Source organism: Anas acuta, chromosome 10 (assembly GCF_963932015.1).
Source record: "Anas acuta chromosome 10, bAnaAcu1.1, whole genome shotgun sequence".
NCBI classification, from domain to species: Eukaryota; Metazoa; Chordata; class Aves; order Anseriformes; family Anatidae; genus Anas; species Anas acuta.
This window is the reverse complement of record NC_088988.1, coordinates 1,149,873-1,172,134: the sequence shown is the minus strand read 5'-3', so window position 1 is coordinate 1,172,134 and position 22,262 is coordinate 1,149,873. Positions and strand designations below refer to the sequence as shown.

Genomic DNA, 22,262 nt, shown 5'->3' with positions numbered 1-22,262 from the left:
CCCCCCCCCTTTCTAGACGTTTCCTCGCCCCCCGCCCGCGCGCGGCCCCCCCCCTCCTCTCCCTCCCTCCACGCCCCGCCCCTCCCCACGCGGCCCCGCGCACGCGCACTGCGCCTCCGCCGGCCAGAGAGCGAGAACAGCGCCGCGAACCACACGGCGCATGCGCGCAGGACCCAACCGGGGGGGGGCCGTTCCTCCGCCGCGCCTCCCCCCCCTCTCCCTGCGCGCATGCGCGGGCCGGCGGCGCCGGGGTTCCTGGCGCGCGCCCCCTCCCCGCGGGCCGCGCATGCGCAGAGCGGCAGCGGAGGGGGCGGGCGGGCGCGTTCCGTTGGCAGCGGCCGGCTCCTGTCAGCGGCGGGTGGCGGCGCCCGGTCCCCACGGCGAGCGGAGCCCCCGGCCCGGCCCGGCCCCAGCCCAGCCGAGCGGACCCGACCCGAGCGCACCCGACCCGACCCGAGCTGACGCGCGGCCCCGGCCCCGGCCCCGTCCCACCGCCGCCGCCGCCCCCCCCCCTCGCCCGCCCGCCGCTCTCCCCCCCCCCCCCCCCCCTTCCCCTCAGGCCCGGCCCGGCCCCGCTGCCGCCGCCCCTCGCCCCGCCGGGCCGCGGAGCTGCGATGCCCTCGGACTTCATCTCTCTGCTCAGCGCCGACCTCGACCTCGAGTCCCCCAAGTCGCTGTACTCCAAGGGTGAGCGGGGCCCCGGGACCGGGCCGCGGGGCCGACCCCCCCCCCCCCCCCCACCTCCCCTCAATCCCCCCCCTCTCTCCTCACAACCTCCCCCCCCCGGGCTCGGGCCGGGCTCCCCCGGGCGCATTCCAGGCCGTTTCCCGCAGGAATGTGTCCCGACGGGTTCCGGCGGCGGCGGGGGGCTCGCGGCTGCCGCCTCCCGACCGGGCCGCGGCCGGGAACGCGGATGCGGCCCCGTTCACCCCGGGAGGCCGCGGCCCGGCCCCCCCCACCCGCACCCCCCCAGCCTCGGGGCTCGGCCTGGCGGGGCCTTGGGGGGTCCCCGGGGCTGGGGAGCAGCGCCCGGAGGGTGCGGAGCGGGGGGGGGGGGGGGGGGGATGGGGGGAGGGGGCCGTGGGTAACGCCGGAGCAAAGATTAAAGTTTTTTTTTTTTATATAGTTTTTTTTTTTTTTTATGAAGCAAGGCGCTTATTAACTGTGAGTCATGTGTCATTAGTGCCAAAGCTGAAAAGAAAGAAAAGCGCGGCCACGAATGAAAGTGCAAGTCCGGAGCTCGCGGGCTGCCCGCGGCCAGCGCCTCGCTGCGGGGCCTGCGGCTGTCAGGGGGTGGGGGGGGGTCTGGGGGGGTCACTGGGGGCCTGGGGCTGCAGGGGGGCTCCTGGGGTAACTGGGGGCATGGGGCGGCCGGGGGCTGCGGCCTCCTCCTGTGTGATGTGCTCCAGTTGGCTTCGGTTCTGGTGAGGACAATGGAAGGGAGAAGCGTTTTGAGCCAGGGCGGATCTAGTAAAATAAACCAAAAATACAGGTGTTAAAAACCCATCAAATTGGTCTTTCAAATTCCCAATTCAATCAATAAAAAATGTAAGTTATTAAATAAGGAGGAAAACGTCTGAAATAAAAGCCTTCCATGTAAGGCACGGAACTTCTTCGAGGACTCACGCTTAATTGAGCAGAACTTGTGAGCTCACCGCTCCTACTGTGAATGCTCAAAAATCGTAATTTGTTTCTAGTTAACAGGATGGCTGAGTGGCTGGGTCAGGTAGGAAGAGCTGCTCAGAAGAGTCGATTAAGAGCGCATTTTCCCTCTGGCAGCGCTGATGTGGGGTCCGAGCTAGCAGGGGTCTGCAGAAGGACGTCCCAGGCTTCGAGTGGCCGTAAGGAGCCTCCTGGTGTGAGCGAGAGGGCGCGGGATAGGGGCGTACAGCGCAGTGAGTGGCCATAAAGAGGCCGAGGCAAGGATTGCTCTTTATGTTTTGTCATAACAAGAGATCAAGGAGATGGTAATTTGAAATGCATTTTAATTTAAATTGAAATTTAGAATGAATGAATGCGCTTTTACAGCAATAATTAATCTGTTCTCGTTGCTGCAAGGTATGTTTGTACGACTTTAGCTGGATTTAGGAAAAGGTATTAGCGGTTATCTGATTAATCAGAACACGCTCGGTTGCTTTTTTATTTAGTTTTATAGATAGAGACAGATAAACTTATCCTGTGGACTTACACTCTGGATAAACTTACCCCGTCAACTTATCCTTTGGATCAGAGCATAGGTGCACCTGATGAGATAAGGGAGAGGCCTGAACGCCGCGAGGGAGCCACAACTATGCATCTGTGATGAGGGCGTGCGAGGAGCTCCTCGGCAGCGTGCTCCCAGAGCTGCAGCTGAACTGGGGCCAGTAACTTCTTGGCTGGGTCCTAGCTGTGTGAGCGGGGTGACGGAGCGATGTTCTTGTCCCGGTGTGCTCGGGGCTGCTCGCTGGCATGTGTTGGAGATGAGAGCATGGATGTGGGCCAAGCCATGAGGTTGGGGTCTTTGTGGCAGCCCCAAGGCTTTCTGGTGTTTGTACTTGAGTTTGTTGGAGCTCAGGTAGAAGAACATCAGTGTGCAGGTTGAAATGTGCTTGTCTGCTCTTTAAGAAAAGAGAAAACCTGCAGGTAGATTTGCAGCTCCAGTGACTCGAGATGTGGCTCATGGTAGCGCAATTTTTGTGGTATCGTTTGGCCCGTTCCCTGGAGGGGCTGAGTTATGTCACCAGGGCGTGCTGTCGCTACGCATTAATGTTTTCGCTTGTGTGGTCCTTTCAGATCAGATTTTTGTTTTTGTATTCCTGTCAAAATGTTCAGCAAAACTTCAGAAAACACATAGACTGAAGTGAAACGACGATACAAAGCGAGCATCAGTAACTTAAAATTTGATCCGATTATTCATCTGATTTTTTTTCCTGTTATATTTACCTTGGGAAAGAGAATATTTTCCTCTGAGTATCCAAGTACTTTCTCTCCCGGTTTATGCTGTTGCGTAGTTCCGTGAGCCGTTCCAGCCAGCACGAATCCACGCTTGCCGAGCTCAGACACTCTCGTCCCCTTTTCCCTCGCTGCTCTGCTCGTGCCAACGTTTCTGTAGCCATGCAGTGAGCTGGGCCGGGGAACCAATGCTATCAAAATTAACTCTGCTCTGCCCTTCTTCCTTCTCACCGTCCCCCGCCCCCAGAAAAGAGGGGGAAGAGAAGCTGTGCTTTGACCTAGATGAGTCTCCTGCCCCTGTTTGCTGTGGGCCCTCATGAATGACTTAGGCTGACTCAAGGACGGGACATGTGAGAACTGGCCGTGGGGATGGGTGGGACCACTCCTCCAGCGGCCGTGCCAGCTTGTGTTGGCTGAAAATGATAGTGAAACAGCCCAAATTGCAGGGCTCTGCAACCTGACCGGTTACGGCTGTTAAAAATAAAATAAACGCGGAGTGTTGGTGCCCAGGCCTGCTGCCGGGGCTCATCCCCGCGGCATCTGAAGAACTGGCTTGTGCTGAGGACTAAAAATCCAGCTTCCTAAATATTATCGGTGTTTCTAAAACGTGAATTGTTGGTAGCCCTTGCAGAAGGATGGGAGCTGCTGGTGAGATGCCTGAGATGACCAGAAATCGCAGCCTTCCCATCTTTACGTAACGCGCTGTCCTTCTTGAAATAAAACAACCAAAATGTGCATACAAATTAGTAATGGAGTAGAAAAATCACTGGAGCGTAAAACCGAAAACCTTGAGGCCAGTTGTTCTGTGGTCGAGCATCACACGCAGCATTCAAGCCCAACAAAGTTAGCTATTCATGACGAACGGGCAGAGGGAAAAAATGTGATGAAAGCAGTTCAGCCAGCGTCAGGTACTGAATGTGAGCCGATGAAATGTGCTGCTTTAACTAACGCGCTCATTGTAAGCAACTAAAAAGTAACGTGTGTGCTGAAAGGTGCGTTTTTTTTCACTGGAGCAAGTGAAATCAGAAGTTTTTAGCCCCCCTACTCCCTCCCTCTGTTTTTGCCTCACATATCTGAGCAACTGTGAAGCTGCGAGACTTTCTGGAACTGGAAGCAACAAGAAAAATGTTCACAGTGTCCTAAATAGCTCCCTTGCCCTGGAAACGTCACACAGTCACAACTCCGTTTCCTTCCCTGCTTCAGTGACTGTAGCCTACTTGTGCTCGCCGAGCCGCCGATGCAGGCCACGTGCTGCTTGGCGAGGTTTTTTCTACTAGAACCGAGAGGTAACTCCGGCAAGACAGTGAGTGAATTATCTCAGGAGGTGGAACAGATGCTTTACACAAATCTTAAGGCTCTGCTTTTAGTTTTGAAGTTCATAGCTAATTCCAGCAGTTTGGTAATAGAAATAACACGTGGATTTTAGCTTCTTTTTGTACTTCCCAGAAGGTGCCAGGGCAGACAAACCGTGCCGAGTGGTGCTGATGGGGACGGCCTGCACGCGGCCAGGGTTGGGGCGTAAGGCAGCTGGACGTGGGTTCTGCCAGAGTTCCTGAAGCTCTGTCAGCCTTGCAGATCTCTGCTTTGCTTTTGAAACTTTCTAGCTACTTGGCTTTAAAGTCATAGCTCTGGAGTGTGTTGCTGCAGGATGATCACGTCAGGATTTGGGGCCGGGGAGGATGTGGAGTCCCCATCTCTCGTGCCGTAACTCGAAGAGTGCGGGGACGGTGCTGTGTGAGCAGCCCCGTGCTGCTGCCTGTTCCCACCCATGGGCTGTTCTCCAAATTGTGCCAGCACGATTGTTTTCTCGTGTCTGCGAGCTGAATGGGATTGGGAAACCAACCTAGAACGAGTGCGTTGTGCTTTTGATCGGGTTTTCTGACGTCGTCCTGCCCCCTGCTCTAATTTACTGTGCAGCTGCACAAGCGGCGGTGTCGAGACAAGACCGGGCATCTCGAGGGCTGGGATTAGCGGCCGGGGAAGTAGCAGACGAGGTGGAACTGCCAAACCGGCTCTGCGCAGGAGGGGATGCTCCTCGAGGTGTGCCTCCTGCTGCCCAAAGGCTGCCAGCCCAGGGGCCGTGTGGGGCTCCCCCTGCCCCCTGAGCTGCTCCTTGTGGTGGGTGCTGCTGGCTCTGGGGGCTGCACACAGTGTGTCGATGTGCCACCTGCATCCCTTGTGCTTTGTTTCGCTCTGGGAAGTTCTGTCTGCGTTCTCCAGGCTTACTCCAACAGCTCTGGGCTTCAGTCAGTCCAGGACCTGCATATTTGAAATCCATCGAAGCTGCTCATGAGGGGAATCTATAGCATGTTGCTCCTCAGCATAGTCAAGAATCTTTTATTTTGTCCTTTGTTTCCCAGATCGTAGGTTAAGACCATCCGATTTTTATAAGGCACCTGATCTTTCTTGGCTTATTTATAAGCTTTCAACAGAATATTTGATGACTCTTGGGGTCTGTTGATTAATAAAAACAATTACCAGACTTCACATAGTCATATGGAGTCTTGGTCTGATTGATCACATTGATACACAGATTTCCACCTAAATTTAAGTAATTACTTTGAGTTGGAGAAAACGAGGGAATAGAAATGATTTCTTTTACAAACAAGACAGCAGCCTGGCCTGGCTTTGCAGTTCAGATACGCTGGTAAGCCTTGCAGAAATTGATGAGTGGCCAAAGTGCAGGTGAAGTAAGGTATGTGCTCATCTCCGTGCAGTTATCACCTGTGTTATCTTCCCTGTGTTTATGTAAAGAGTAAGCCGATGAGGTTGAAAATCCTGAGCCCGGTTGGGGCTTTCCCATCACGAAGTGCAGTGATTGTCTCGGCACCGACTGCCATGAGCTCGGGTCGAGCTGAGCTGTGTTTAGCAGCGGGGTTGTGCTGGGCGCATAAATCCCGCAGTGACTGCTCTTTGCAGAAGGCGCAGCGCTCCAGCAGTGTTTGAAATGCAAGAGCCTCACGTCCCTTCTGCTACGGGGCTCACCTGGGTGCTTCTTGGTGAGCTGGGTGCTGAGCATCGCGGTGAGGCTGGGAGGAGGAGAGGTTTCTCTGGTTACAGAAACGCGCTGAAGAATCGCTCTCCCAGCCCTGTCGATCTGTTGTCCCTGCAGCAGTTGGAAAGGCTTTACGGTTGTTTTGTAAACAGTTGGGAGGGATTTCCGATCATCTTACAGAGCTTGTAAAGCAAATGCAAAATGCCAAAGTAACACAAAGTTCTGTTGTTAGAAGCAGATTTGAGTTGTGGTAAAGTTCAGGCTGTTTGGTGAGCAAACAAAGATGCTAACGCCCAGCAAGGGGAAGCCCACAGAGAAGAAAGAGGCTTAAAGACAGGAATGAAAAGTTTCTGTGTGGGGGAGCTTCGCTCCAGTTCAGGCACACGGACACCTCCAGGCCAGCTGCTTCAGCCTCATGCTTTGCAGGCCTGACTTCTTTGTACGGATTTGCTGAGCAGCAGAATCTGTAAGTTTTGATAGCAGCACTCCGGAGTGATGGGAAAAGAATAAGCCGGGGAGCAGTGGTCTGCAGTAACTGCTGGCTGTTTGTGTTACCTTGCGCGTGGGGGAACACCATCACTCGCACGGCTGTTAACTGATGGTGGCTGTGCAGGCTGCTTTGTAAAACGGGGCAGGGAGACGCGAGTTGTGCGTGCCAACCCGTCCCATTGAGGTTCTGCTCCGCTCCCGTCCGCGTGCTGCTGGCGGCGGTGGCAGAGATTGCACCGAGCAGCCCCTGCCTTGGTGTGTGCAGTTGGGTCGGGGTGCAGCAGCAGCAGCAGGACCTGTCTGTGCCTGGGTCTGAGCGTCTCTGCGGGTGGAGACTCTGCCACCGCTCTGGGCAACCTGTGGCAGTGTCTGACCAGCCTCACGGGTTAAAAATAAATCAATAGATCTGGTCTGTAAGTATATGTGAGTGAGCGTGGTCAGGGCCCTTCCTTTGCCTGTGCGCAGATTTCATCCGGGTATCAAACTTTTGTTTTTCTTCTAGGGCATCTGAGTTGCAGCCAGAGCCACCTGCCGCTCCTTGAAACTTGAGCCGTGCCTGGAGTGGAATTGCTTTTTAATTGGGTGGGGAGATCTTTTTATTTATTTATTTATTATTTTGTGGCCTGAAAGGATTCAGCTCAAGCTTCGGTACTTTAAGTTCTGTGCTCTCACTTAAGGAGGAAAAAAAAAAAGTGCTTTTAGAGGTGTGGTAGCAGGGAAGGGATTAGATTGTTCAGGGTAAAATGCAGAACTGCTCGTCGTGCAGGTATGCCAGCACATTAGTACAATAGCAAAAGAATTCATTTGGTAAGATTACCTCTCTGCCCCTGAGCCAGGGAATCTGTGGGGCTTTATTTTTACTGAATTAAGCTTTCAGGCATGGATGAAAGCAAGTTGAAGCACTGGGAGTTTGAAGCAGCCGCTTAGTGTAGTGGGCTACTAATTACCTGTTGAAGAAGCTCTGAGAGCGAGGTTCCCCTCGTGGAATTTGGGGAGGGAGAGGCCCGTTAACTGATGGGGGAGATGTGAGGTATAACGCGGGTGTGCTGTGCTTGCTGAGCGCTGTCACACCGTGCTGTAAGCGTGCTGGGGCACAGACATGAGGAGTCCCCAGCAGCTTTTGACAGGGATGCTATATCGGTCCGGACAGGATCATTATCAGCGTGCTGGCTGATTATCCCCATGACCTCTAACCCTCAGCGGGCTTACCCTCTGTTACGGGGCCTTGCCTTCAATCCACGTCAAGCCTGAGCGTCCCCAGTGCTGCGCGTACAGAACTGAAGGAGAATTGAGCGGGGCGGGTGGGAGAAGAGCCTGAAAGCCACGGACGGGACACTGCAGACAGACAGGCAGTGCCTATTTGTTATTTTTCATGGCTTCAGAGATAAAAGACATCCAGTGCAATGACCCGGCAGCAGTTTAAAACAAGATAGGCCTATATTTTGGTATGCTGTTTGATTATAGAAACAGCTGATAAATGCTCTGGGTAGAAAAAGTATGAATGAGTCGGGAGCTGTTAGGTTTGTAGGGGATGCAGCCGCTCAGGGCAGCCCATAAGCCAGGGACCAGTCTGTAGCTGGTTGTTAGAACCTGGAAGCTATTCTGTTCTAAACTTCCTGGTGGAAAAAAAAAAAAAAAGCTTTCTTGTGAGCTTTACTTTGCAGCTTGCTGCTGTCAGAGAAGAGAGATGGCCTGATCAATACTCAGTGTGATTTGGTATCTCCATCCTTGTGTTTTATGTGACTTGGCAATTCCAGACCAGTTTCTCCACTCATTCTTTCACTGCTGTTCTCCCTCTGATTCCATTGGGATTTTTAGCTCTGCAGTACAGAAAATAACTTTTTATCCACGTTTTGCCATTAAATATTTGGCTTCGGTTCCTACTGGTCTCCTGAGAGTGATCTGCGAACATGTTTGGAGAAGAACTTGCTTAACGCTTTCCATACCTGATTTTACAAACAACTGGCATCTGGGTTTCCGTGAGGAGCTCCTTTCAGGTGCTGTGTTGGTCACAAACACAGCCTGGGGGGTTGGTGTGCCTCTCGCTGGTGCACATCAGCAGCGCTGCTCCTCGGACAGTGCAGGGCCAGGAGGGAGCCTTGGGACCTCGTGCTCTGCAGGGCGTGCTTCGTACGGATCCTCTTCAACACGTGAGTCTGCTGCAGCATTCCAGCTCACTAGGAAGGATTTTGTGCCCAATCTTTTTTTTAACTTTTCCTGTTTTCCTGTTCCAGCCCGAGCACGTTCAGGGCAGCCCACAGCGGCGCGCTGTCGGTGCGCTGAGCGGGTGGCCCAGCTGTGCCGTGTTCGAGGCGCCTTGGGCACCGAGGCAGCATCCAGGTGGCCTCCCTTTGCTTTGTGTCCTTCAGCACTGGGGCAGTTTGACCCCCTCACACGGGATCTTGTAATAGGCAGGGGAAGCTGGTGAGATACAGGAACCTCGCGTGTGGTTTGTGGGCTCCAGGTGGTCGGTGTGCTAGGGAGCATGTCGAGGCTCAGGAACACAGTTCCTATCCCCGTGTTTATTATAAAATATTGAATCTGAGAGGTGGCTGCAGTGCAGTGAAAGGCTGTCTGCTCCCCAGGGCAGGGGGCACGGCACTGAGCTGCTGGAGTTTGGGGCGTTTGGACACTGCTCTCAGACACGGGCTGGGATTTGGGTGCTCCTGAGGGGAGCCTGGAGTGGGACTCGGTGATCCTGGTGGGTCCCCTCCAGCTCAGGGTATTCTGCTGCTCTGTGATTCTGGTTCAGGTGCCGTGTGGCACCTACAGGACTGGCATCGCTGGCGGGAGCACCTCCTTGTTTCCAGGGAATTTTGATTTTGAAACAATAGCAGTGTTTTAAAGTGGGTGATAGATAGATAGGGCTGATCTTTGTTCTTTGGACATCGTGTGTTGGTGGGTTTGAGCATTTGAGAATGTCAGGGTGGTGACAGAGTGTGAAGACGGGAGAAAACCAATTAGCCTTAAAATTCAGTTTAGTGTAGAATCCCAAATAAAGAAATGTCCTTGTTATAGCATTTTCTATAGTTGTTACATGGCAAAATGGAGTTGTTTGAATTGCTCATTGAATTGTCACACCTGGCATGTTCGGGGCCTTTCCTAAGGGTAAGCGCAGCTCAGCTTCCAGTGTGCTGGAGGATCAAACCATGGCAGCGCTGGACTGCTTTCTTCTAACTCTTAAGGTATTGCCAACAGGTGTTTTTTTTTCTTTCTTCCCATTCTGGGCTATGCAAGATGTGTACCTTTAAGCACTCCTCGTGTGTAACCAAGTCTTTCAGCCGTGGCTGAGAGGTTTAAGGGGTTTGTGGAGTGGTGCCCCGTGGCGTTCGAGGACTTGGGGTTCTGTCGTTCCTCGGTTCTCTGCCTTGTCCCTCGTGGTGCTTTATTGGTTTCTTGGAGTTCTTGGGGTTTGCTCTGGAATTTACAACTGCATGGGGCAGATGCTTCAGTAAGTCATTACTGGTCCGTTTCTTGAAGTGACGCTCAGTAAATAAAGTCGTTCTCTCTCTGAGATTTGTAAAATTGGATGCAAACAAGACCCAGGATTTATGCTGTCTGTCTGCATTTATAAAGTCCTCTTTGAGCTGTGAATGGGGATGACTGAAACACAGCCAGGAAAGCTTTATTTGATATTTGGATGTATGCCATAAATAGAGTTCAGCTAACACATGCCTTTGTCAGTTGCTGAAATTCAACTTTAAAGGGATTAATTTCTCAACCCTACCCTGCTGTGCAGAATCGTGAATATTAACAGCTTTTCTGGAGGTTGGTGGCGTTCTGCAGTAACCGAGTTGTGCTCGGTTATGGGTTGGTTGCAAGATTACCCTTCTAATAGCAGCATTTTGGTACGAATTCTTGCTTCTTTAAAAATAAAAAAAAAAAAAAAGGAAGGAAAAACTTTTCAGATTTCTTTTATTTTTAAATACGAGAGGCAATGATCCTGCTGTTGTGATAAAAAGTTAATGACTTTGCAGGTTAATAATGTATTACTGATCATTGTTGTTTAAAATAGAAGTGTGTGTCCCTCAGCAAGCTCTTCTCTCCTCGTTGCTAACACTCGTGGTGCATTTCTGTGTCGGAGCAGCGATGTTTGCAGGCAGGGTTTGGACTTCACAGCGTCCGGTGCTGCATCATCAGCACAGAGCCTCGGCTGCGACTTGGGAGTGGGGTTGCAGCAGCACAAACTTTGTAATCCAAGTTTTCTAGGGCAGGCAGAGTGATGGCATCTGCCTTTCCCTGCGTGCTCATGAATCATGTTGATTTAGGGTTCGCTTCTTTTGTCTGAAGCCAGAGGGGACTGGAAGGAAGATTTTATGTTTGACTGTGTAAAACATCCTTGTATACACTGCCGTTTCTTTGAAAACCTGCCACTGTTGCTGTAGCAATCCAGTTCTGCCAGCGAGAGGAGCGCTGGCGGGCGGCCTGGCTGCTCTCCGCAGCGTGAGCGGGGGCCTGCGGCTCATCCTGGCTCATCCCGGTGCTGCGAGGTGTGACGGGGTGGTGCTCGTGGGCTGAACACGGGGCCAGGTCACTGCTTGCATCCCACTGTGGGGAGTGCCGGAGCGGGAGGGTCAGACCGATGGCTTATAGGGTGCTCCAAGGGGTGTGCATCAAGGCCAGTTGGTAGGATGTTAGGAGAAACAACAAAAAAAATAGGAACACACCAGTCCTTTGTGGTCACAGGCTGATCCTGTGATCCTGATTCTGCCTCTGTCCTGCCTTGGTGTGGCAGCACTGTCCCCTCTCACTGCCCTCTGCAGACCCCCAGTGCCTCCATGGAGCTCCGGGGTGCTCCTGCCATCCAGCCATCGTCCCGCACTGCCGTAACGAACTCGCTCAGAGCTCCTCTCCTCGTGCCCTTGGTGGGTGTCTGGAGGGGGCTGAGGGTGGGCAGAGAACGTGGCAATCGGATGGCTCCTGCGGGTTCTTCCTGACAGCCCGCGCGCTGCCTTGGAAGTGCTCCCACACCCAGGCTTTGTGCACAGCGAGTCCGTGAGGGTCACAGGACGCCAACGTTTGGCAACAAAGCAAGGCTGTGCTTGTGCGCTGAGCGTTTCGGGCTGCTGGACCTCTCCCACCCCTCCGTCATTCTTTGAAACCCTTTGTGAGCGGAGCTATTGTGGCGGAGCTGTTGGCATCCAGCGCGCTCAGCCACCGCACCGTATTGTTGGGCCTAGGCTCTGGGCTGCTGGGTAGAGCCAAACTCCCTGTTCAAAAATAAAAGAAAATGCGTAGCGTCCTCGGACAGAATCAGAGCCCTTGGTTTTTCAGGTGTAGCATAGATTTGGGGTTCAGTGCCTTTTCCAAAAGGATGCAGAAGCCCCTGACTTGCACGTGTAGCTGTATGAAATCACAGCAGCCTTCCGAGCGAGGAGTGCCAGGCCCACGGCTCTAAAGCTCTCACTTTAACATGAACTGTTGGAGTTGCAGAATCTGTATGCACACGTAGGCACTGTGAACCTGATTTTTTTATGCCTACCTGGGAATGTGGTAGAGTATGGACACCACTTTTTCTTTCTAGGGTCTCTTTCATTAGCAGAGTACATGTGCTCTGTTGTACTTTTCTCACAGCCCGCGTAGCTGAAGCTATTGCAGGTTCGTGTGCTTCTAATTGCTTTTTTAATAAATGTAGTTCCTTATAAGCAGCTCTCTTTGCCTATTTGCTGTCTGATCAGCTTGGAGCACGTCCAGAGAAGGGGTTTCTGCTAGCACGCTGCCAGCTGATGAGGAGGGTGCACCAAGGTTTTGGCTAATCTCTGGTGTGACCGTCATGTGCTGCGGCAAGGAAATGGCCTGGGAAGAAGCAGCCAAGGCTGTGTGGGTATTAGAGCATGCTGAGGAGACTAACAGCGCTAGGGATCAAGTGGGCGGCCGCTCGGTGCGGAGAGCTTATTAAAACACAGGGATTATCTTTGCTGTTGTTCAGGAGGCCAGAGGAGCGGGGAGAGATTTCCAGGATGTGCGCCTAAGGGCCAAGCACCACCACAACCCATGGAAAACACCCCGGCTCTGTGCCCCCTGCGGCAGCTTCGTGAACCAGTCCCGGCACAGGGAGAGCTAACGGGGCACCAAGTTGCTGGAGCTCTCAGTTCTGAGGCTGGACAGCTGAGATTCCTGCCTGGCTGCAGCTGGGAATCACCGGGGCCGCTCAGCGTGGGGAGCTGCAGGGAAGTCCTGCGAGCACCGCGAGCGAGGGAGTGCGGGCGCTGCGCCTTGGGTTTGCTGCCTTAGTGCCGAGCTGATGGTTTGCAGCTGCTTCCATTGGCTGTCCTGGGGAAACTCCTTTGCTTTCCTCTCCTCACCTCCCATCCAGTTGAAGTGCTAGCATCTGTCTCCATTCCAGTGCGAAGCTGAGCACGGAGCGACCCGGTCTCAGTGGTGTGCAGCTCCCCAGGTGCTGCAGGTCCAGCAGTGCATGGCACTGGGTGAGTGCTGCTGGCGGCCCTGCATCGTGTCCGGGCTGCTGCTGCTGCTCCTGGCCCTGCCGTGCTGGTGCTGAGCATCTCTGCTACCGTATTGCTTTAATTGGTTCTCATTAATATTTCGGCTCTGAGTGCTTTGTGCAGTTTCAAGCAGCACGCTGGCAGGACCTTGTGCTCCCCAGGTGTCAAACTTTGCTGCATGGGGTGCTGGCTCGGTGTGTGGGGCTGTGCTGGTTGGTACAGCCACGTGAAATGCAGTTTTCTGACCTGGCAGCGTAACTGGCAGGCACATCAAAGTTACAGGCAGCTGATCGGAGAGATTACGCTGGCAGCATAATCGGATAAAGGGCAGTTGAAGAAACTTGACACTTAGAGGTCTTTTTTGTAAATCTGCCCTTCCCCGGGTGTCCTTGATTTCAGTACCGGGATTTGCGAGGCCTGGGCTCACCCAGCTAGTCCAGCCAGGCATTTGGAGGGATGGTGCGAGATTTGGAAGCTCCCTGCGAGGAGGGCGTGCGATAGCCGATGGTGTGGATGCGTGGCACAGAAACTGGTGAGGGTTTGTGTGGGGGGCTGAGCATGAGCCTCTTGGCTGCTGCCGAGCATTTGTTAGCTTTATTCTGCGCGTGTGTGGATCCTGTTTATACCTCATGATAACAATAATCCTGAAAAAGAGATTCCTTTTTTCCTATATGGAGAAAGAAAGTGTATTTAAGGAGAATGTTGGGTGTAAATGGAGCTCAGCATCAACAGATATGTTCTTCAAGGGGATTCAAAAGAAGCGATGCATTACAAGGCACTTGTGCTGTCAGCTGCCTGAATCCTGACTCCTTTATTCACCACAGTGGCTGCTGAGGACAGGAATTTTTTTTACATATTTTTCCTGCTAATTAGATAGAAATATGTAATGATGCTAATTTATTTTTTTCTTTCCTTCAAAAGCAATACGGGGTTTAGATAACAACAGCTTTTTCTTTTTGTGGATGTTTTCCATGTGAATAAATGCAAAGTTCTAGCAGGAGAGTGTGTGTGTGTGTATAAAACCAAACAAAAACCCTAACAGAAACCCCAAAGCGGTGATGGAGGTGAGCTGAGCGACGGGGAAGGGACTCAGCTATTTGGGAGCGACACAGGCACGGAGAGAAGCTGTATCCTCTGGGAAGAGTCGGTTTCCTTGCAGCAACTCTAATCTTTCTGGAATTTGTCAGTTTTTGCTTTAATGCTATTTATAGCGCAGCGTATATAAACATTGGCCTGTGTTTAGGTGAAAACACAAAGTTTCATTTGAAGTCTGATCAGCTCAGAGCAGGTTTGATGTGGCAAGCTTTCTTAAAGGCACCGGCACAACTCGGATCCCTGAGGAAGGTTTGGGAACGGCAGTCCCTATAGCCCGGGTCACTGGGGGTGTGTGTTAGCCCGTGCCCTCTGGAGACAACCTGGGACGTTTTCCACGGGCAGGGCTTAGGGCGGCTGCTCGCCCGGCGCTGGGTGCCATCCCCCAGTGCCTCAGGATGGGGCTGGCCGCACGATGCAGGCACAGCAGGGTTTGGCTTGGGGGAATGTGCTTCAGTTCTAATGCTTGCTCCTCCTGCCCTCCCTCTCCTTATCGTGTCGATAGGGTTATTCACAGAGATCGTACTTGTGCTTATGGTAGGTAAAATTACCAGTTCCCTGAGAAACAACGCATTTTAGGAAGTTTGGATCTGAGCATCCCTTTAAAGAGGCAGATTTGACCGAACCTTTGTCACTTTTGAGAAGTAAATATGTAAAACACACACAAAAAACACAAAGCCAAACCCTAAGGCTCAGTCCTACCTCATTACTTCATCAGCCTCCTGAATCAAGATGCTCGTCTTGAAGAAAACTTGTAATTCAGCAGGAAATAGAGCAGCACACACCTTGTGGTTTCCAAATGCCACGTTCTATTTGGAGACGTTTTTGACGCATTGACAGCAGTGCCAGTGGCCGAGCTTATAGGGGCCTTTCAGCGTGGAAATAAGTAGACGTTGTCTCTGAAAGCTGCTGGGATTTTGTGGTTCACAAAGTATGCAGCCAGGCTGTGTCACTGATGCTTTTTGGACGGAAGCAGGTTGGTGGGAATGACACTTGCTGCTAAGTTTTACTGCCCAGCTGGGAAGCTGAGCGACAGTGACATTAAAAATCTGCCTTGAGCTTTCCATACCTGTCTCAGGCACGCAAATAATATTTATAAGGGATTTTCCTAGAGTTCCGTGGTGCAGAGCTGTCTGTTCAGCTGGGTTGTTTGCATCCCCGCCTTGGGCATTTAAAGCAACTGTGCATCTTCCATGGGTCCACTTGAAGAGGTGTGCTCAGAGCTGTGTGCCCGTGGCTGTAATTATCTCAGGTAACCTAACGATGCGCTGGGAGGTGTTCGTGCAGAGCCCTGCCCAGGTGACCTGCTGCCAGCCCGTGTGCCTGGGCTGCTGCACCGTGCGGCTCTGCGACCCGAGTCACAAATCCCCTCGCAGGGGTCAGAGAGCTGCTGTGAATGCCGGGTGGGGCCAGCAGCTTCTGAGCAGGCTGCTTGCCTAGGGGTGCCTGTGGCACTTCATCAAAAAGCGTAAGGCAAGAAAAGTGGAAATAAGGGGTCTTAGGTAAGGAGCTGATGCTTTCCTGGGAGGGCTTTGTAACTGTTGTGCAGGTGATGGTGCTAGGGGAGTCTCTTTGAAAGGCAGTTGCACAGGTTGGGCTCTGGCAGCGGGTTTGTCTTTGGTTCTCACGTGGTTCTTGGTATATGCCGTCAGCTCTGTCATTCGAAATGAGTACAGCTTCTGTGGAAGGTCATGAATTATTTCTTTGTTTGAACAAATTGGTGTTTTTGTTTCACTCTTGAGAACATGTATCTTCGTATTTCCGTGGTTTGTCTTCTGAAATAACTTTATTCCATAACGTTAGGGTCTCTGAGTACCTAATGTAACTTTTTAGGAAGCTTCTGAGAACGTCACGTCATAGGTCATATCTTTTTAGACAAAACCAGTATTTCTTCTCTCTTACAGAGCATGATTTTTTCTTAATAAACCCTTTTCCTTTTTGTTTTCCATTTGTTCAACAGAATCTGTCTATGACCTTCTCCCAAAGGAGCTGCAGTTACCACCTTCCAGAGAAACATCTGTAGCATCCATGAGCCAAACAAGCGGTGGCGAGGCAGGTTCGCCTCCTCCAGCTGTAGTCGCTGCTGGTAAGCATTCTCATTTATTCAGTGCTTTGTTAAGGTTTGTAACGTTCTGGCCAACATGAACAGTGCTGGCAAAGTTTTGATTGTAAAAAGTTGGTGGAGAAGTAGCCAAGTTCATTCTAGGAGAATTTAGGTAGTATAAATCAAGCTAAACTAGGTGATCTAAACTACCAGCTCTTCTAAATTACTGGTTACTGTATTTCAGGGAGGATGTATCTATAAGAAACAAGTTATCTGTTTTGCTGTTCTGTTATTACTCTCAGCACAGGCCTGTTAATTCCTAGAGTGCATTCTGGCTTCAGGGGTATACATACCTGTTTGGAACTGAGTCAGAATGCTGACCGACTGTGTAACAATTCTAACAAGCATAAAAAATGGGAGATTACATCTTGGGCCGTGAAGGTTTTCGAGCTGTAGGGAGGAAGAGAGGTCATGCTTTCTTTTCAGAGGCCTGAGAAAGCTTAGTATTTAAACTCTGTTCCAGCACAGCTCTGCTGTAATGTATTACAAAATTTACATGTGCGTGAGAATGTAATACATTAGTCAGGGTGGCACATTTGTAAAACAGAAATTGGTTATCTTTCTGAGAGCGTATAAAAATGAGACATGACCTTTTTGTCTTTGTTTTCTGCTCCAGCTTACTCCTAGTCATGTTCTAGACTTTAGTCTAAAGACTCTGTCATTGGTCTTCATTGAAAATAAAGTCTGGATTTAAGGGCAAAGCTCTCATTTGTGAGGTTAGTCTTAGTGCTGGTTTGCATCTGGAATTCTTGTCAGTAACCTCTATAGATTACTAAACATCTATGCGATGAGGAAAAAAGGAAAACTGATCGATGCATCTTTCTTCATTGGATGAGGGTTTTTTTTTTGTTTGTTTGTTTTGCATAATTGGATCCCCGTGTTTCTTACAAGGTCATGTTCCACTTCCTGATTTGGTCTTAAGTTGTTGCTTGATTAAAATGTATATATTTAAGGAGAGGATTCTAATAGCTGCATTGTTTCTTTTCCTCTGAGCTCATGTGCATTAAATATTTGTGTAAGAATGTTTCCCAGATTTGCATGGCACAGGAATCCCGGTCAGAACTAAAACGATATTATTAGACTTGTTGGAGAAACTTTACAGCACTGCTCACCATTCATGTTTTGCCAGACCTCTTCTGAGAGAACCTGTGGATTTAACTGTGTGCAGTGGAACTTCAGTTGCTACATTGGGGAAAAAATGATGTTTTTATGTTTTTATTAATAATGTTGAAAGGATTTGATACGTTTGTATCACTTATTCAAAAATATTTGGGGCATGTATTTCTAAAATCAACGTATTTAATGATTGGTTTTGTTCAAAGATACAGCAGTGACCAAATCCTGTAGATCATAAAAACAAAACAAACAAAAACAAAGAAACAAAAAAACCACAAACCCTGTTACACTCTAAATCCACAGATGGACGCAAACTGCTAATTAATTCTGTATCTAACAGAGGAAATTAAACACTCGAGATGAATGGAACTAAATGTCTGTTTCCTGCAGGTATTTAGTGTCTGCTAACAGCCAGTCCGGTTCCTTCTAAAAAACTAAGAATGTGTTAGCTGTGTTTGGGCTAAGCTGCAGCAAGATTTTCTTTAATGAAAAAGTACCAAAAAATAGCGTAGAGATTTCTTTGCAAACACTGGAATGGGGAGACACTCACTCAATCAAGAACACTTCTCAACGTCACAGATTGTGGGTTCACAAAGACTTCAGGCTGGCAGTCCTGCCAGAGAAGAGGGCTTTGAGTGCTGCGCAGCGAAGGACCTGCTCCAGGTGCAGGCTGCTTGGCTCACGGCCAGCCTGCAGGAATGCTCGTGGTGCCCTGGGGCAGGGAGTGCTGCAGGGGGAGGAAGGAGCAGCCAGACGAAGTGGGGCCTCAGAGCTTCTCCCAGCGCCTGTCAGTTCGTGAGGGGTTCTGTTTGCAGAGCTGGGGCTGTGGAGGCCTTCCACGAGCGTTGTGAGGAGACAGTTAAGGGTCTGGGTGCCACGAAAACTTGGATTGGAAGTATTAGGTGTGCAAGAAACGACGGTTCTCCAAGTTGTTAAAAAAAAAAAAAGGTATGAAAACAGAGCAAAGCCTAGTTTGTTTTCATTGGTTATGTCACTTTCCACTACAGTGAGGGCAAGAACAATTGAATCTTGGTCTTTTCTAAACATATAATTGTGATGACCAGGATAATTCCACAGCCAGTTGCGCTGTGTACACATGGAGGCAGAGATAAGCCCCGGCCCAAAGCAGCGTGGCTGCTGCTTGGAGAGGGAAGCGGCTGCCTGGCTCCCCGTGGCTCTAGGCAGACTCTGCCAGGGAGTGATAGCAGATAGTTTTGGTGTAGTGTCTTAGTGGTTTGTTTTCCTCTCCTCCACCACGCACTTGAAAGAAAATAGTGCATTTAGAGAAGCGTTTACCTGGAAAGCAGGACTGCAGGGTGTGCTCCAAAACAGGGCACAGCGAGCAAGAGGAAAATCAGCCTGTGTATATTTATGTCTGTACAGGACAACATATACTTTAAATTTAATGTTTAAGACTGAGATTAGACAATTCGTTTGTCTGTTTCAAGTCCTTAATGTTTTCAGGTAGTTGACACTGCACAGATTGAGAGGGTGAGGAAGAAAAATGGCTTCGGTAAGCAATGCTCCTATGGTGTAAACCAGTTTGTTCTGAAATCTCCCCCTTGTTTAATCTGTTATTTGTTGGTGGGTTTTGTCAGCTTTTACTTGCTCCGGAACTTCACTTTTTTGTTGGAAATGCTAGTTCAGCCTCCGTAGCATTGTAGGTAATCTCACTTACTCTCACTTTTAAAGGAAGGGCTAATTTGAAATGCTGCTGGCACAGTGTATCTAGAAGTCAATAACACATATGCTTACTCTTCATAATGAGAGGATTACCTTAGAGGGAGTGATATTAAGTAATGAAGCACTTGCTTTTTTTTTTTTTTTTTAACTACTCCTATAAGAGTTAACACAGTTTGTTCTCTGCTTCCCAGGACACAGAATAAGGTAGTGTCTGGCTGAAATTCAACATACTTGAGGCTTTTCTGTCAGGTGCTTTGCTGTGGGGTTTTCTTCCATAAAAATACCATCATGGTTGAGAGATAAATATATTGCTGCAGTTAACTTCTTAGTTTTTTTGGAGGACCAGGATGGGCTGTTTTTAAGCTGTGATGGCCTTGCAGGGGCAGACTTCTAGTTCTTACATTTTGAAATGTCTTGCAATTTACGGAACATCTTTACAAGTATTAAAATGGAATGTTGCTGATTGGATTCATTAACTTGTTAATAAATGTGTATCTCATATTCATTAATCCAGACAAAGGGGCTATTACCCACCCTCTGAATAACAACCAGGCAAGTATAATTTAATAGAACTCTAGGATTTTGAGCTGTGATGTTCGCAACCTAAGCTGCTATCTCAAGCTTTAATTCTGTTATACTTCTGGAAAGTGGAGAGGAGGGAAAGGATTTGGTTTTACTCCTAGAAACTGTTCTCTCTGCTTGCTGTTTACATTACAAATGTCTTTGTTCAGGGGACAGGAAAAAGAGGACTTTGCCTGGTGCAGTTCCATGAACACATTAAATATGAATCATCTTACAGACTCCTGAACTACATGAAGGTGTCCTGTTGAGAAATACCATTGTAAGCTGTGGCTGGAGACTTCTTACATGAAATAAGCATGGCTGAGGCTTTAATAATGCCTTCTGCACCGTATTTTAAGCTCCAGTTGTAAGGAGGGATGCCTGATTCTTCTCAGTTGCTTGTAAAGGCTGACTGATTTTTATTATTTTTTTCCCCCCTGTTGATCAGGACACACTGAACAAGTGCTTCAAATGCTTAAAATTCAAACTGCTAATTCAAGTCCTTCCTCAAAGGTGTCTTTCTAGTTAGTAGGTCAACACCTTGTTCTTGTCTTTTGGGGATGATTCCAAAGCATTTTCAGTCATGTACTTTAAAAAAAGTGTTGCATATTCATCTTTTATTTCCAGTGACAAGAATGCTCAAACCTTCAGAGCCTCAGTGAAGAAAACTGTCGCATCTTCTTATCATCTGCTCCTTCTTTCTGTAGCAGAGTTTTGGAATGAGCTGCTTCAGCTTGTTGATGATCTCTTATGCTGCTCTCCATTTACCAGAGGCAAATATATCCTTCCATATTTTTGTACTGCTCTTCAGGATATTATTTCCTGTGTCGTTTCCATTCTGACATTTTCCAATTCTTATCTGAAATTGAATTCACAAAGAGTGGTGGCGGTGTAACAAAAGGGGAAAAGATTTTTTGCTGTTGAAATGTGTTTACTGAACACTTTTTGCATTCTTCACATTTAGATACAGTTAATCTGTTACGAACTGAATTTTTCTGTCTTAGGTTTGTACCCTAGGAAAATACTAAATAATGAAATTTTACCTTTTTTTATTTTTTTTTCCAATTTTGTACCTTTTTAAAGTGAAGGGACAAACTGCTTGTCCCAAATGGAATTTGCTTTTTGGGTCAAAGATCTGTAATTGAAATACTTGTTATGAGTGTTTCTGTTCATTTTAATTATGAAAATAAAGCTTTGCTTCTAGATTGCTACTGTAGCAAAATGGATCAAAAATATTTGGATTACCTGCAGGGTCGAGACCAAGTGCTAAGGATATGGCTCATTTTCCCCTGCGAAGATAAAGCTTTTTACATCATTTCCAAGCTAAATATTCTAATACAGCTTCAAAATGAAGATGTTTTGTTTTTGAACAGTTAGGCTTCTTAATTTTTATTTTTAATGAAAATATTTTCTTGGTTTGTCATCCTTCCTAGTGTCATTAGTCAGTTTTTCCTGTTGATACAGAAATAATTACCAGAAATTTCAAAGGGGCTACGAGTGCCACTACGAATTCTGTTTTCCTGGGCTTATAATTACACCATGTAAACAAATGATCAGGAAAAGAAAGATTCCTCTTTGTAGTCGATCTCCAATGACTGTAAAAACTTCCATTTCTTTGTAGGCCGTTCCCTTCCCCTTCCCACCCCGTCGCGGCTGGAAGCGCCTTCCTGTCACCTCCTGGAGGACGTCTTCCAGGGCCGGCCGGCCGCCGCGCGCTTGTCTCGCTCGTGCCAAACGCTTCTTTCTTGGGGAATGAGTCTGAGCCAGACCATAATGCTCTAATAGTGCCCTGTCCTGCTGCAGTGCCCCGGCCGCTCTGGTTGTCGGCACTGCTGCCTCCCAACCAGTTTGTTTTCAGCAGCCCGCGGGCCCCAAGGGGCTGCCACAGGGGCTGGGGGAGGCTCCTTCATCACCATGGGTGAGCGTTCATCCCTGGGGAATGCCGAGGAAGGAGGTTTCTCTGATCGTTTCCGTTTCATGGAAACCTTTTAGGTGTGTTCCCTGTAACTTCAGTTAAAGCCCTGCAGTCCTGTGGGGCTGTGCGCGCACTGAGCGCGTCTGCTGCTCTGCGTGGAGCACAGCCTGCTGCTAACTGCACGTGAGGACTGCATGGATGTATCCCAGATCTTCTTTTTTTTTCTAATTAAAGTTTGTTTTCAGTCTTCCTGAGTCTTACAGAGCCTGCAAGCCCCATTTTTCCAGAATACTGACTCAGACACAAGCTGTTCTATTGTTCTGAGAGATTTTGGATGGCAAATTCTTACACTGAGTGGCTCCTATTCTTACGCCAAAAAGGCTCGAGAAATGCTTGTGACAGGAGAATTTCTTGTTCCTTAATAAATAATGAAAAAAAAAAAAAGTAAGAAAAAGGGTAAAAGGAGAACAACCCCAATGTGCTCCTGTTTGGGCACTTGCAGTACCGGCATCGAAGAGTTCCTGAAGGCCAAGAGGAGTTCTTAAGTTAGAAAAAACCAGCCATGGACCTAAAGAACAAGAGAGGCCATTTCCTAACCAGAAGTGTTCTTTGTTGGACCCATCAGTCGTGATATCATTGTACAGTCACTCTTTTAGGGCAGTGGGCTGTGGAGGGAGCTGAGGGACAGACAGGTGAGAGCTTGCAGAGAGCAGCTGAGGGGGCCTAGAGTTCTGCCTTGCCTGGCTCCGAGCTAAACGGGACTGCTGGGTCCGAGCTGCTCCCAGAGGTTCTGCTGAGATACCTGAACTTGGTGCTAATTTAACAATGGATGTCATTGGTAATAAAAACAGATTGATGTATTCACCCAAATTACAATGCACTGCTTGGTTCAGCATGTGAATGTAAGGGGAATTTACACTGTTGGGCTTA

The 22,262-nt window shown here is 49.4% G+C and overlaps 1 protein-coding gene across 5 annotated transcripts in view; it reads left to right on the top strand.

The window, feature by feature from the left end:
• Positions 1–282: 282 nt before the first annotated feature.
• Positions 283–22,262, top strand: part of NFAT5 (nuclear factor of activated T cells 5) — a 55,713-nt gene continuing 33,733 nt past the window's right edge. For 3 of the 5 annotated variants that reach the window (XM_068693438.1, XM_068693437.1, XM_068693436.1), the window contains exons 1-2: positions 283–687; positions 15,914–16,039. In XM_068693438.1, coding sequence (XP_068549539.1) covers positions 615–687; positions 15,914–16,039 — 199 coding nt within the window. In that variant the 5' untranslated portion in view covers positions 283–614. Of the gene's footprint in view, positions 688–12,824; positions 12,844–15,913; positions 16,040–22,262 lie in introns of those variants that run through there. The other 2 variants (XM_068693439.1, XM_068693440.1) reach the window with 2 other exon arrangements.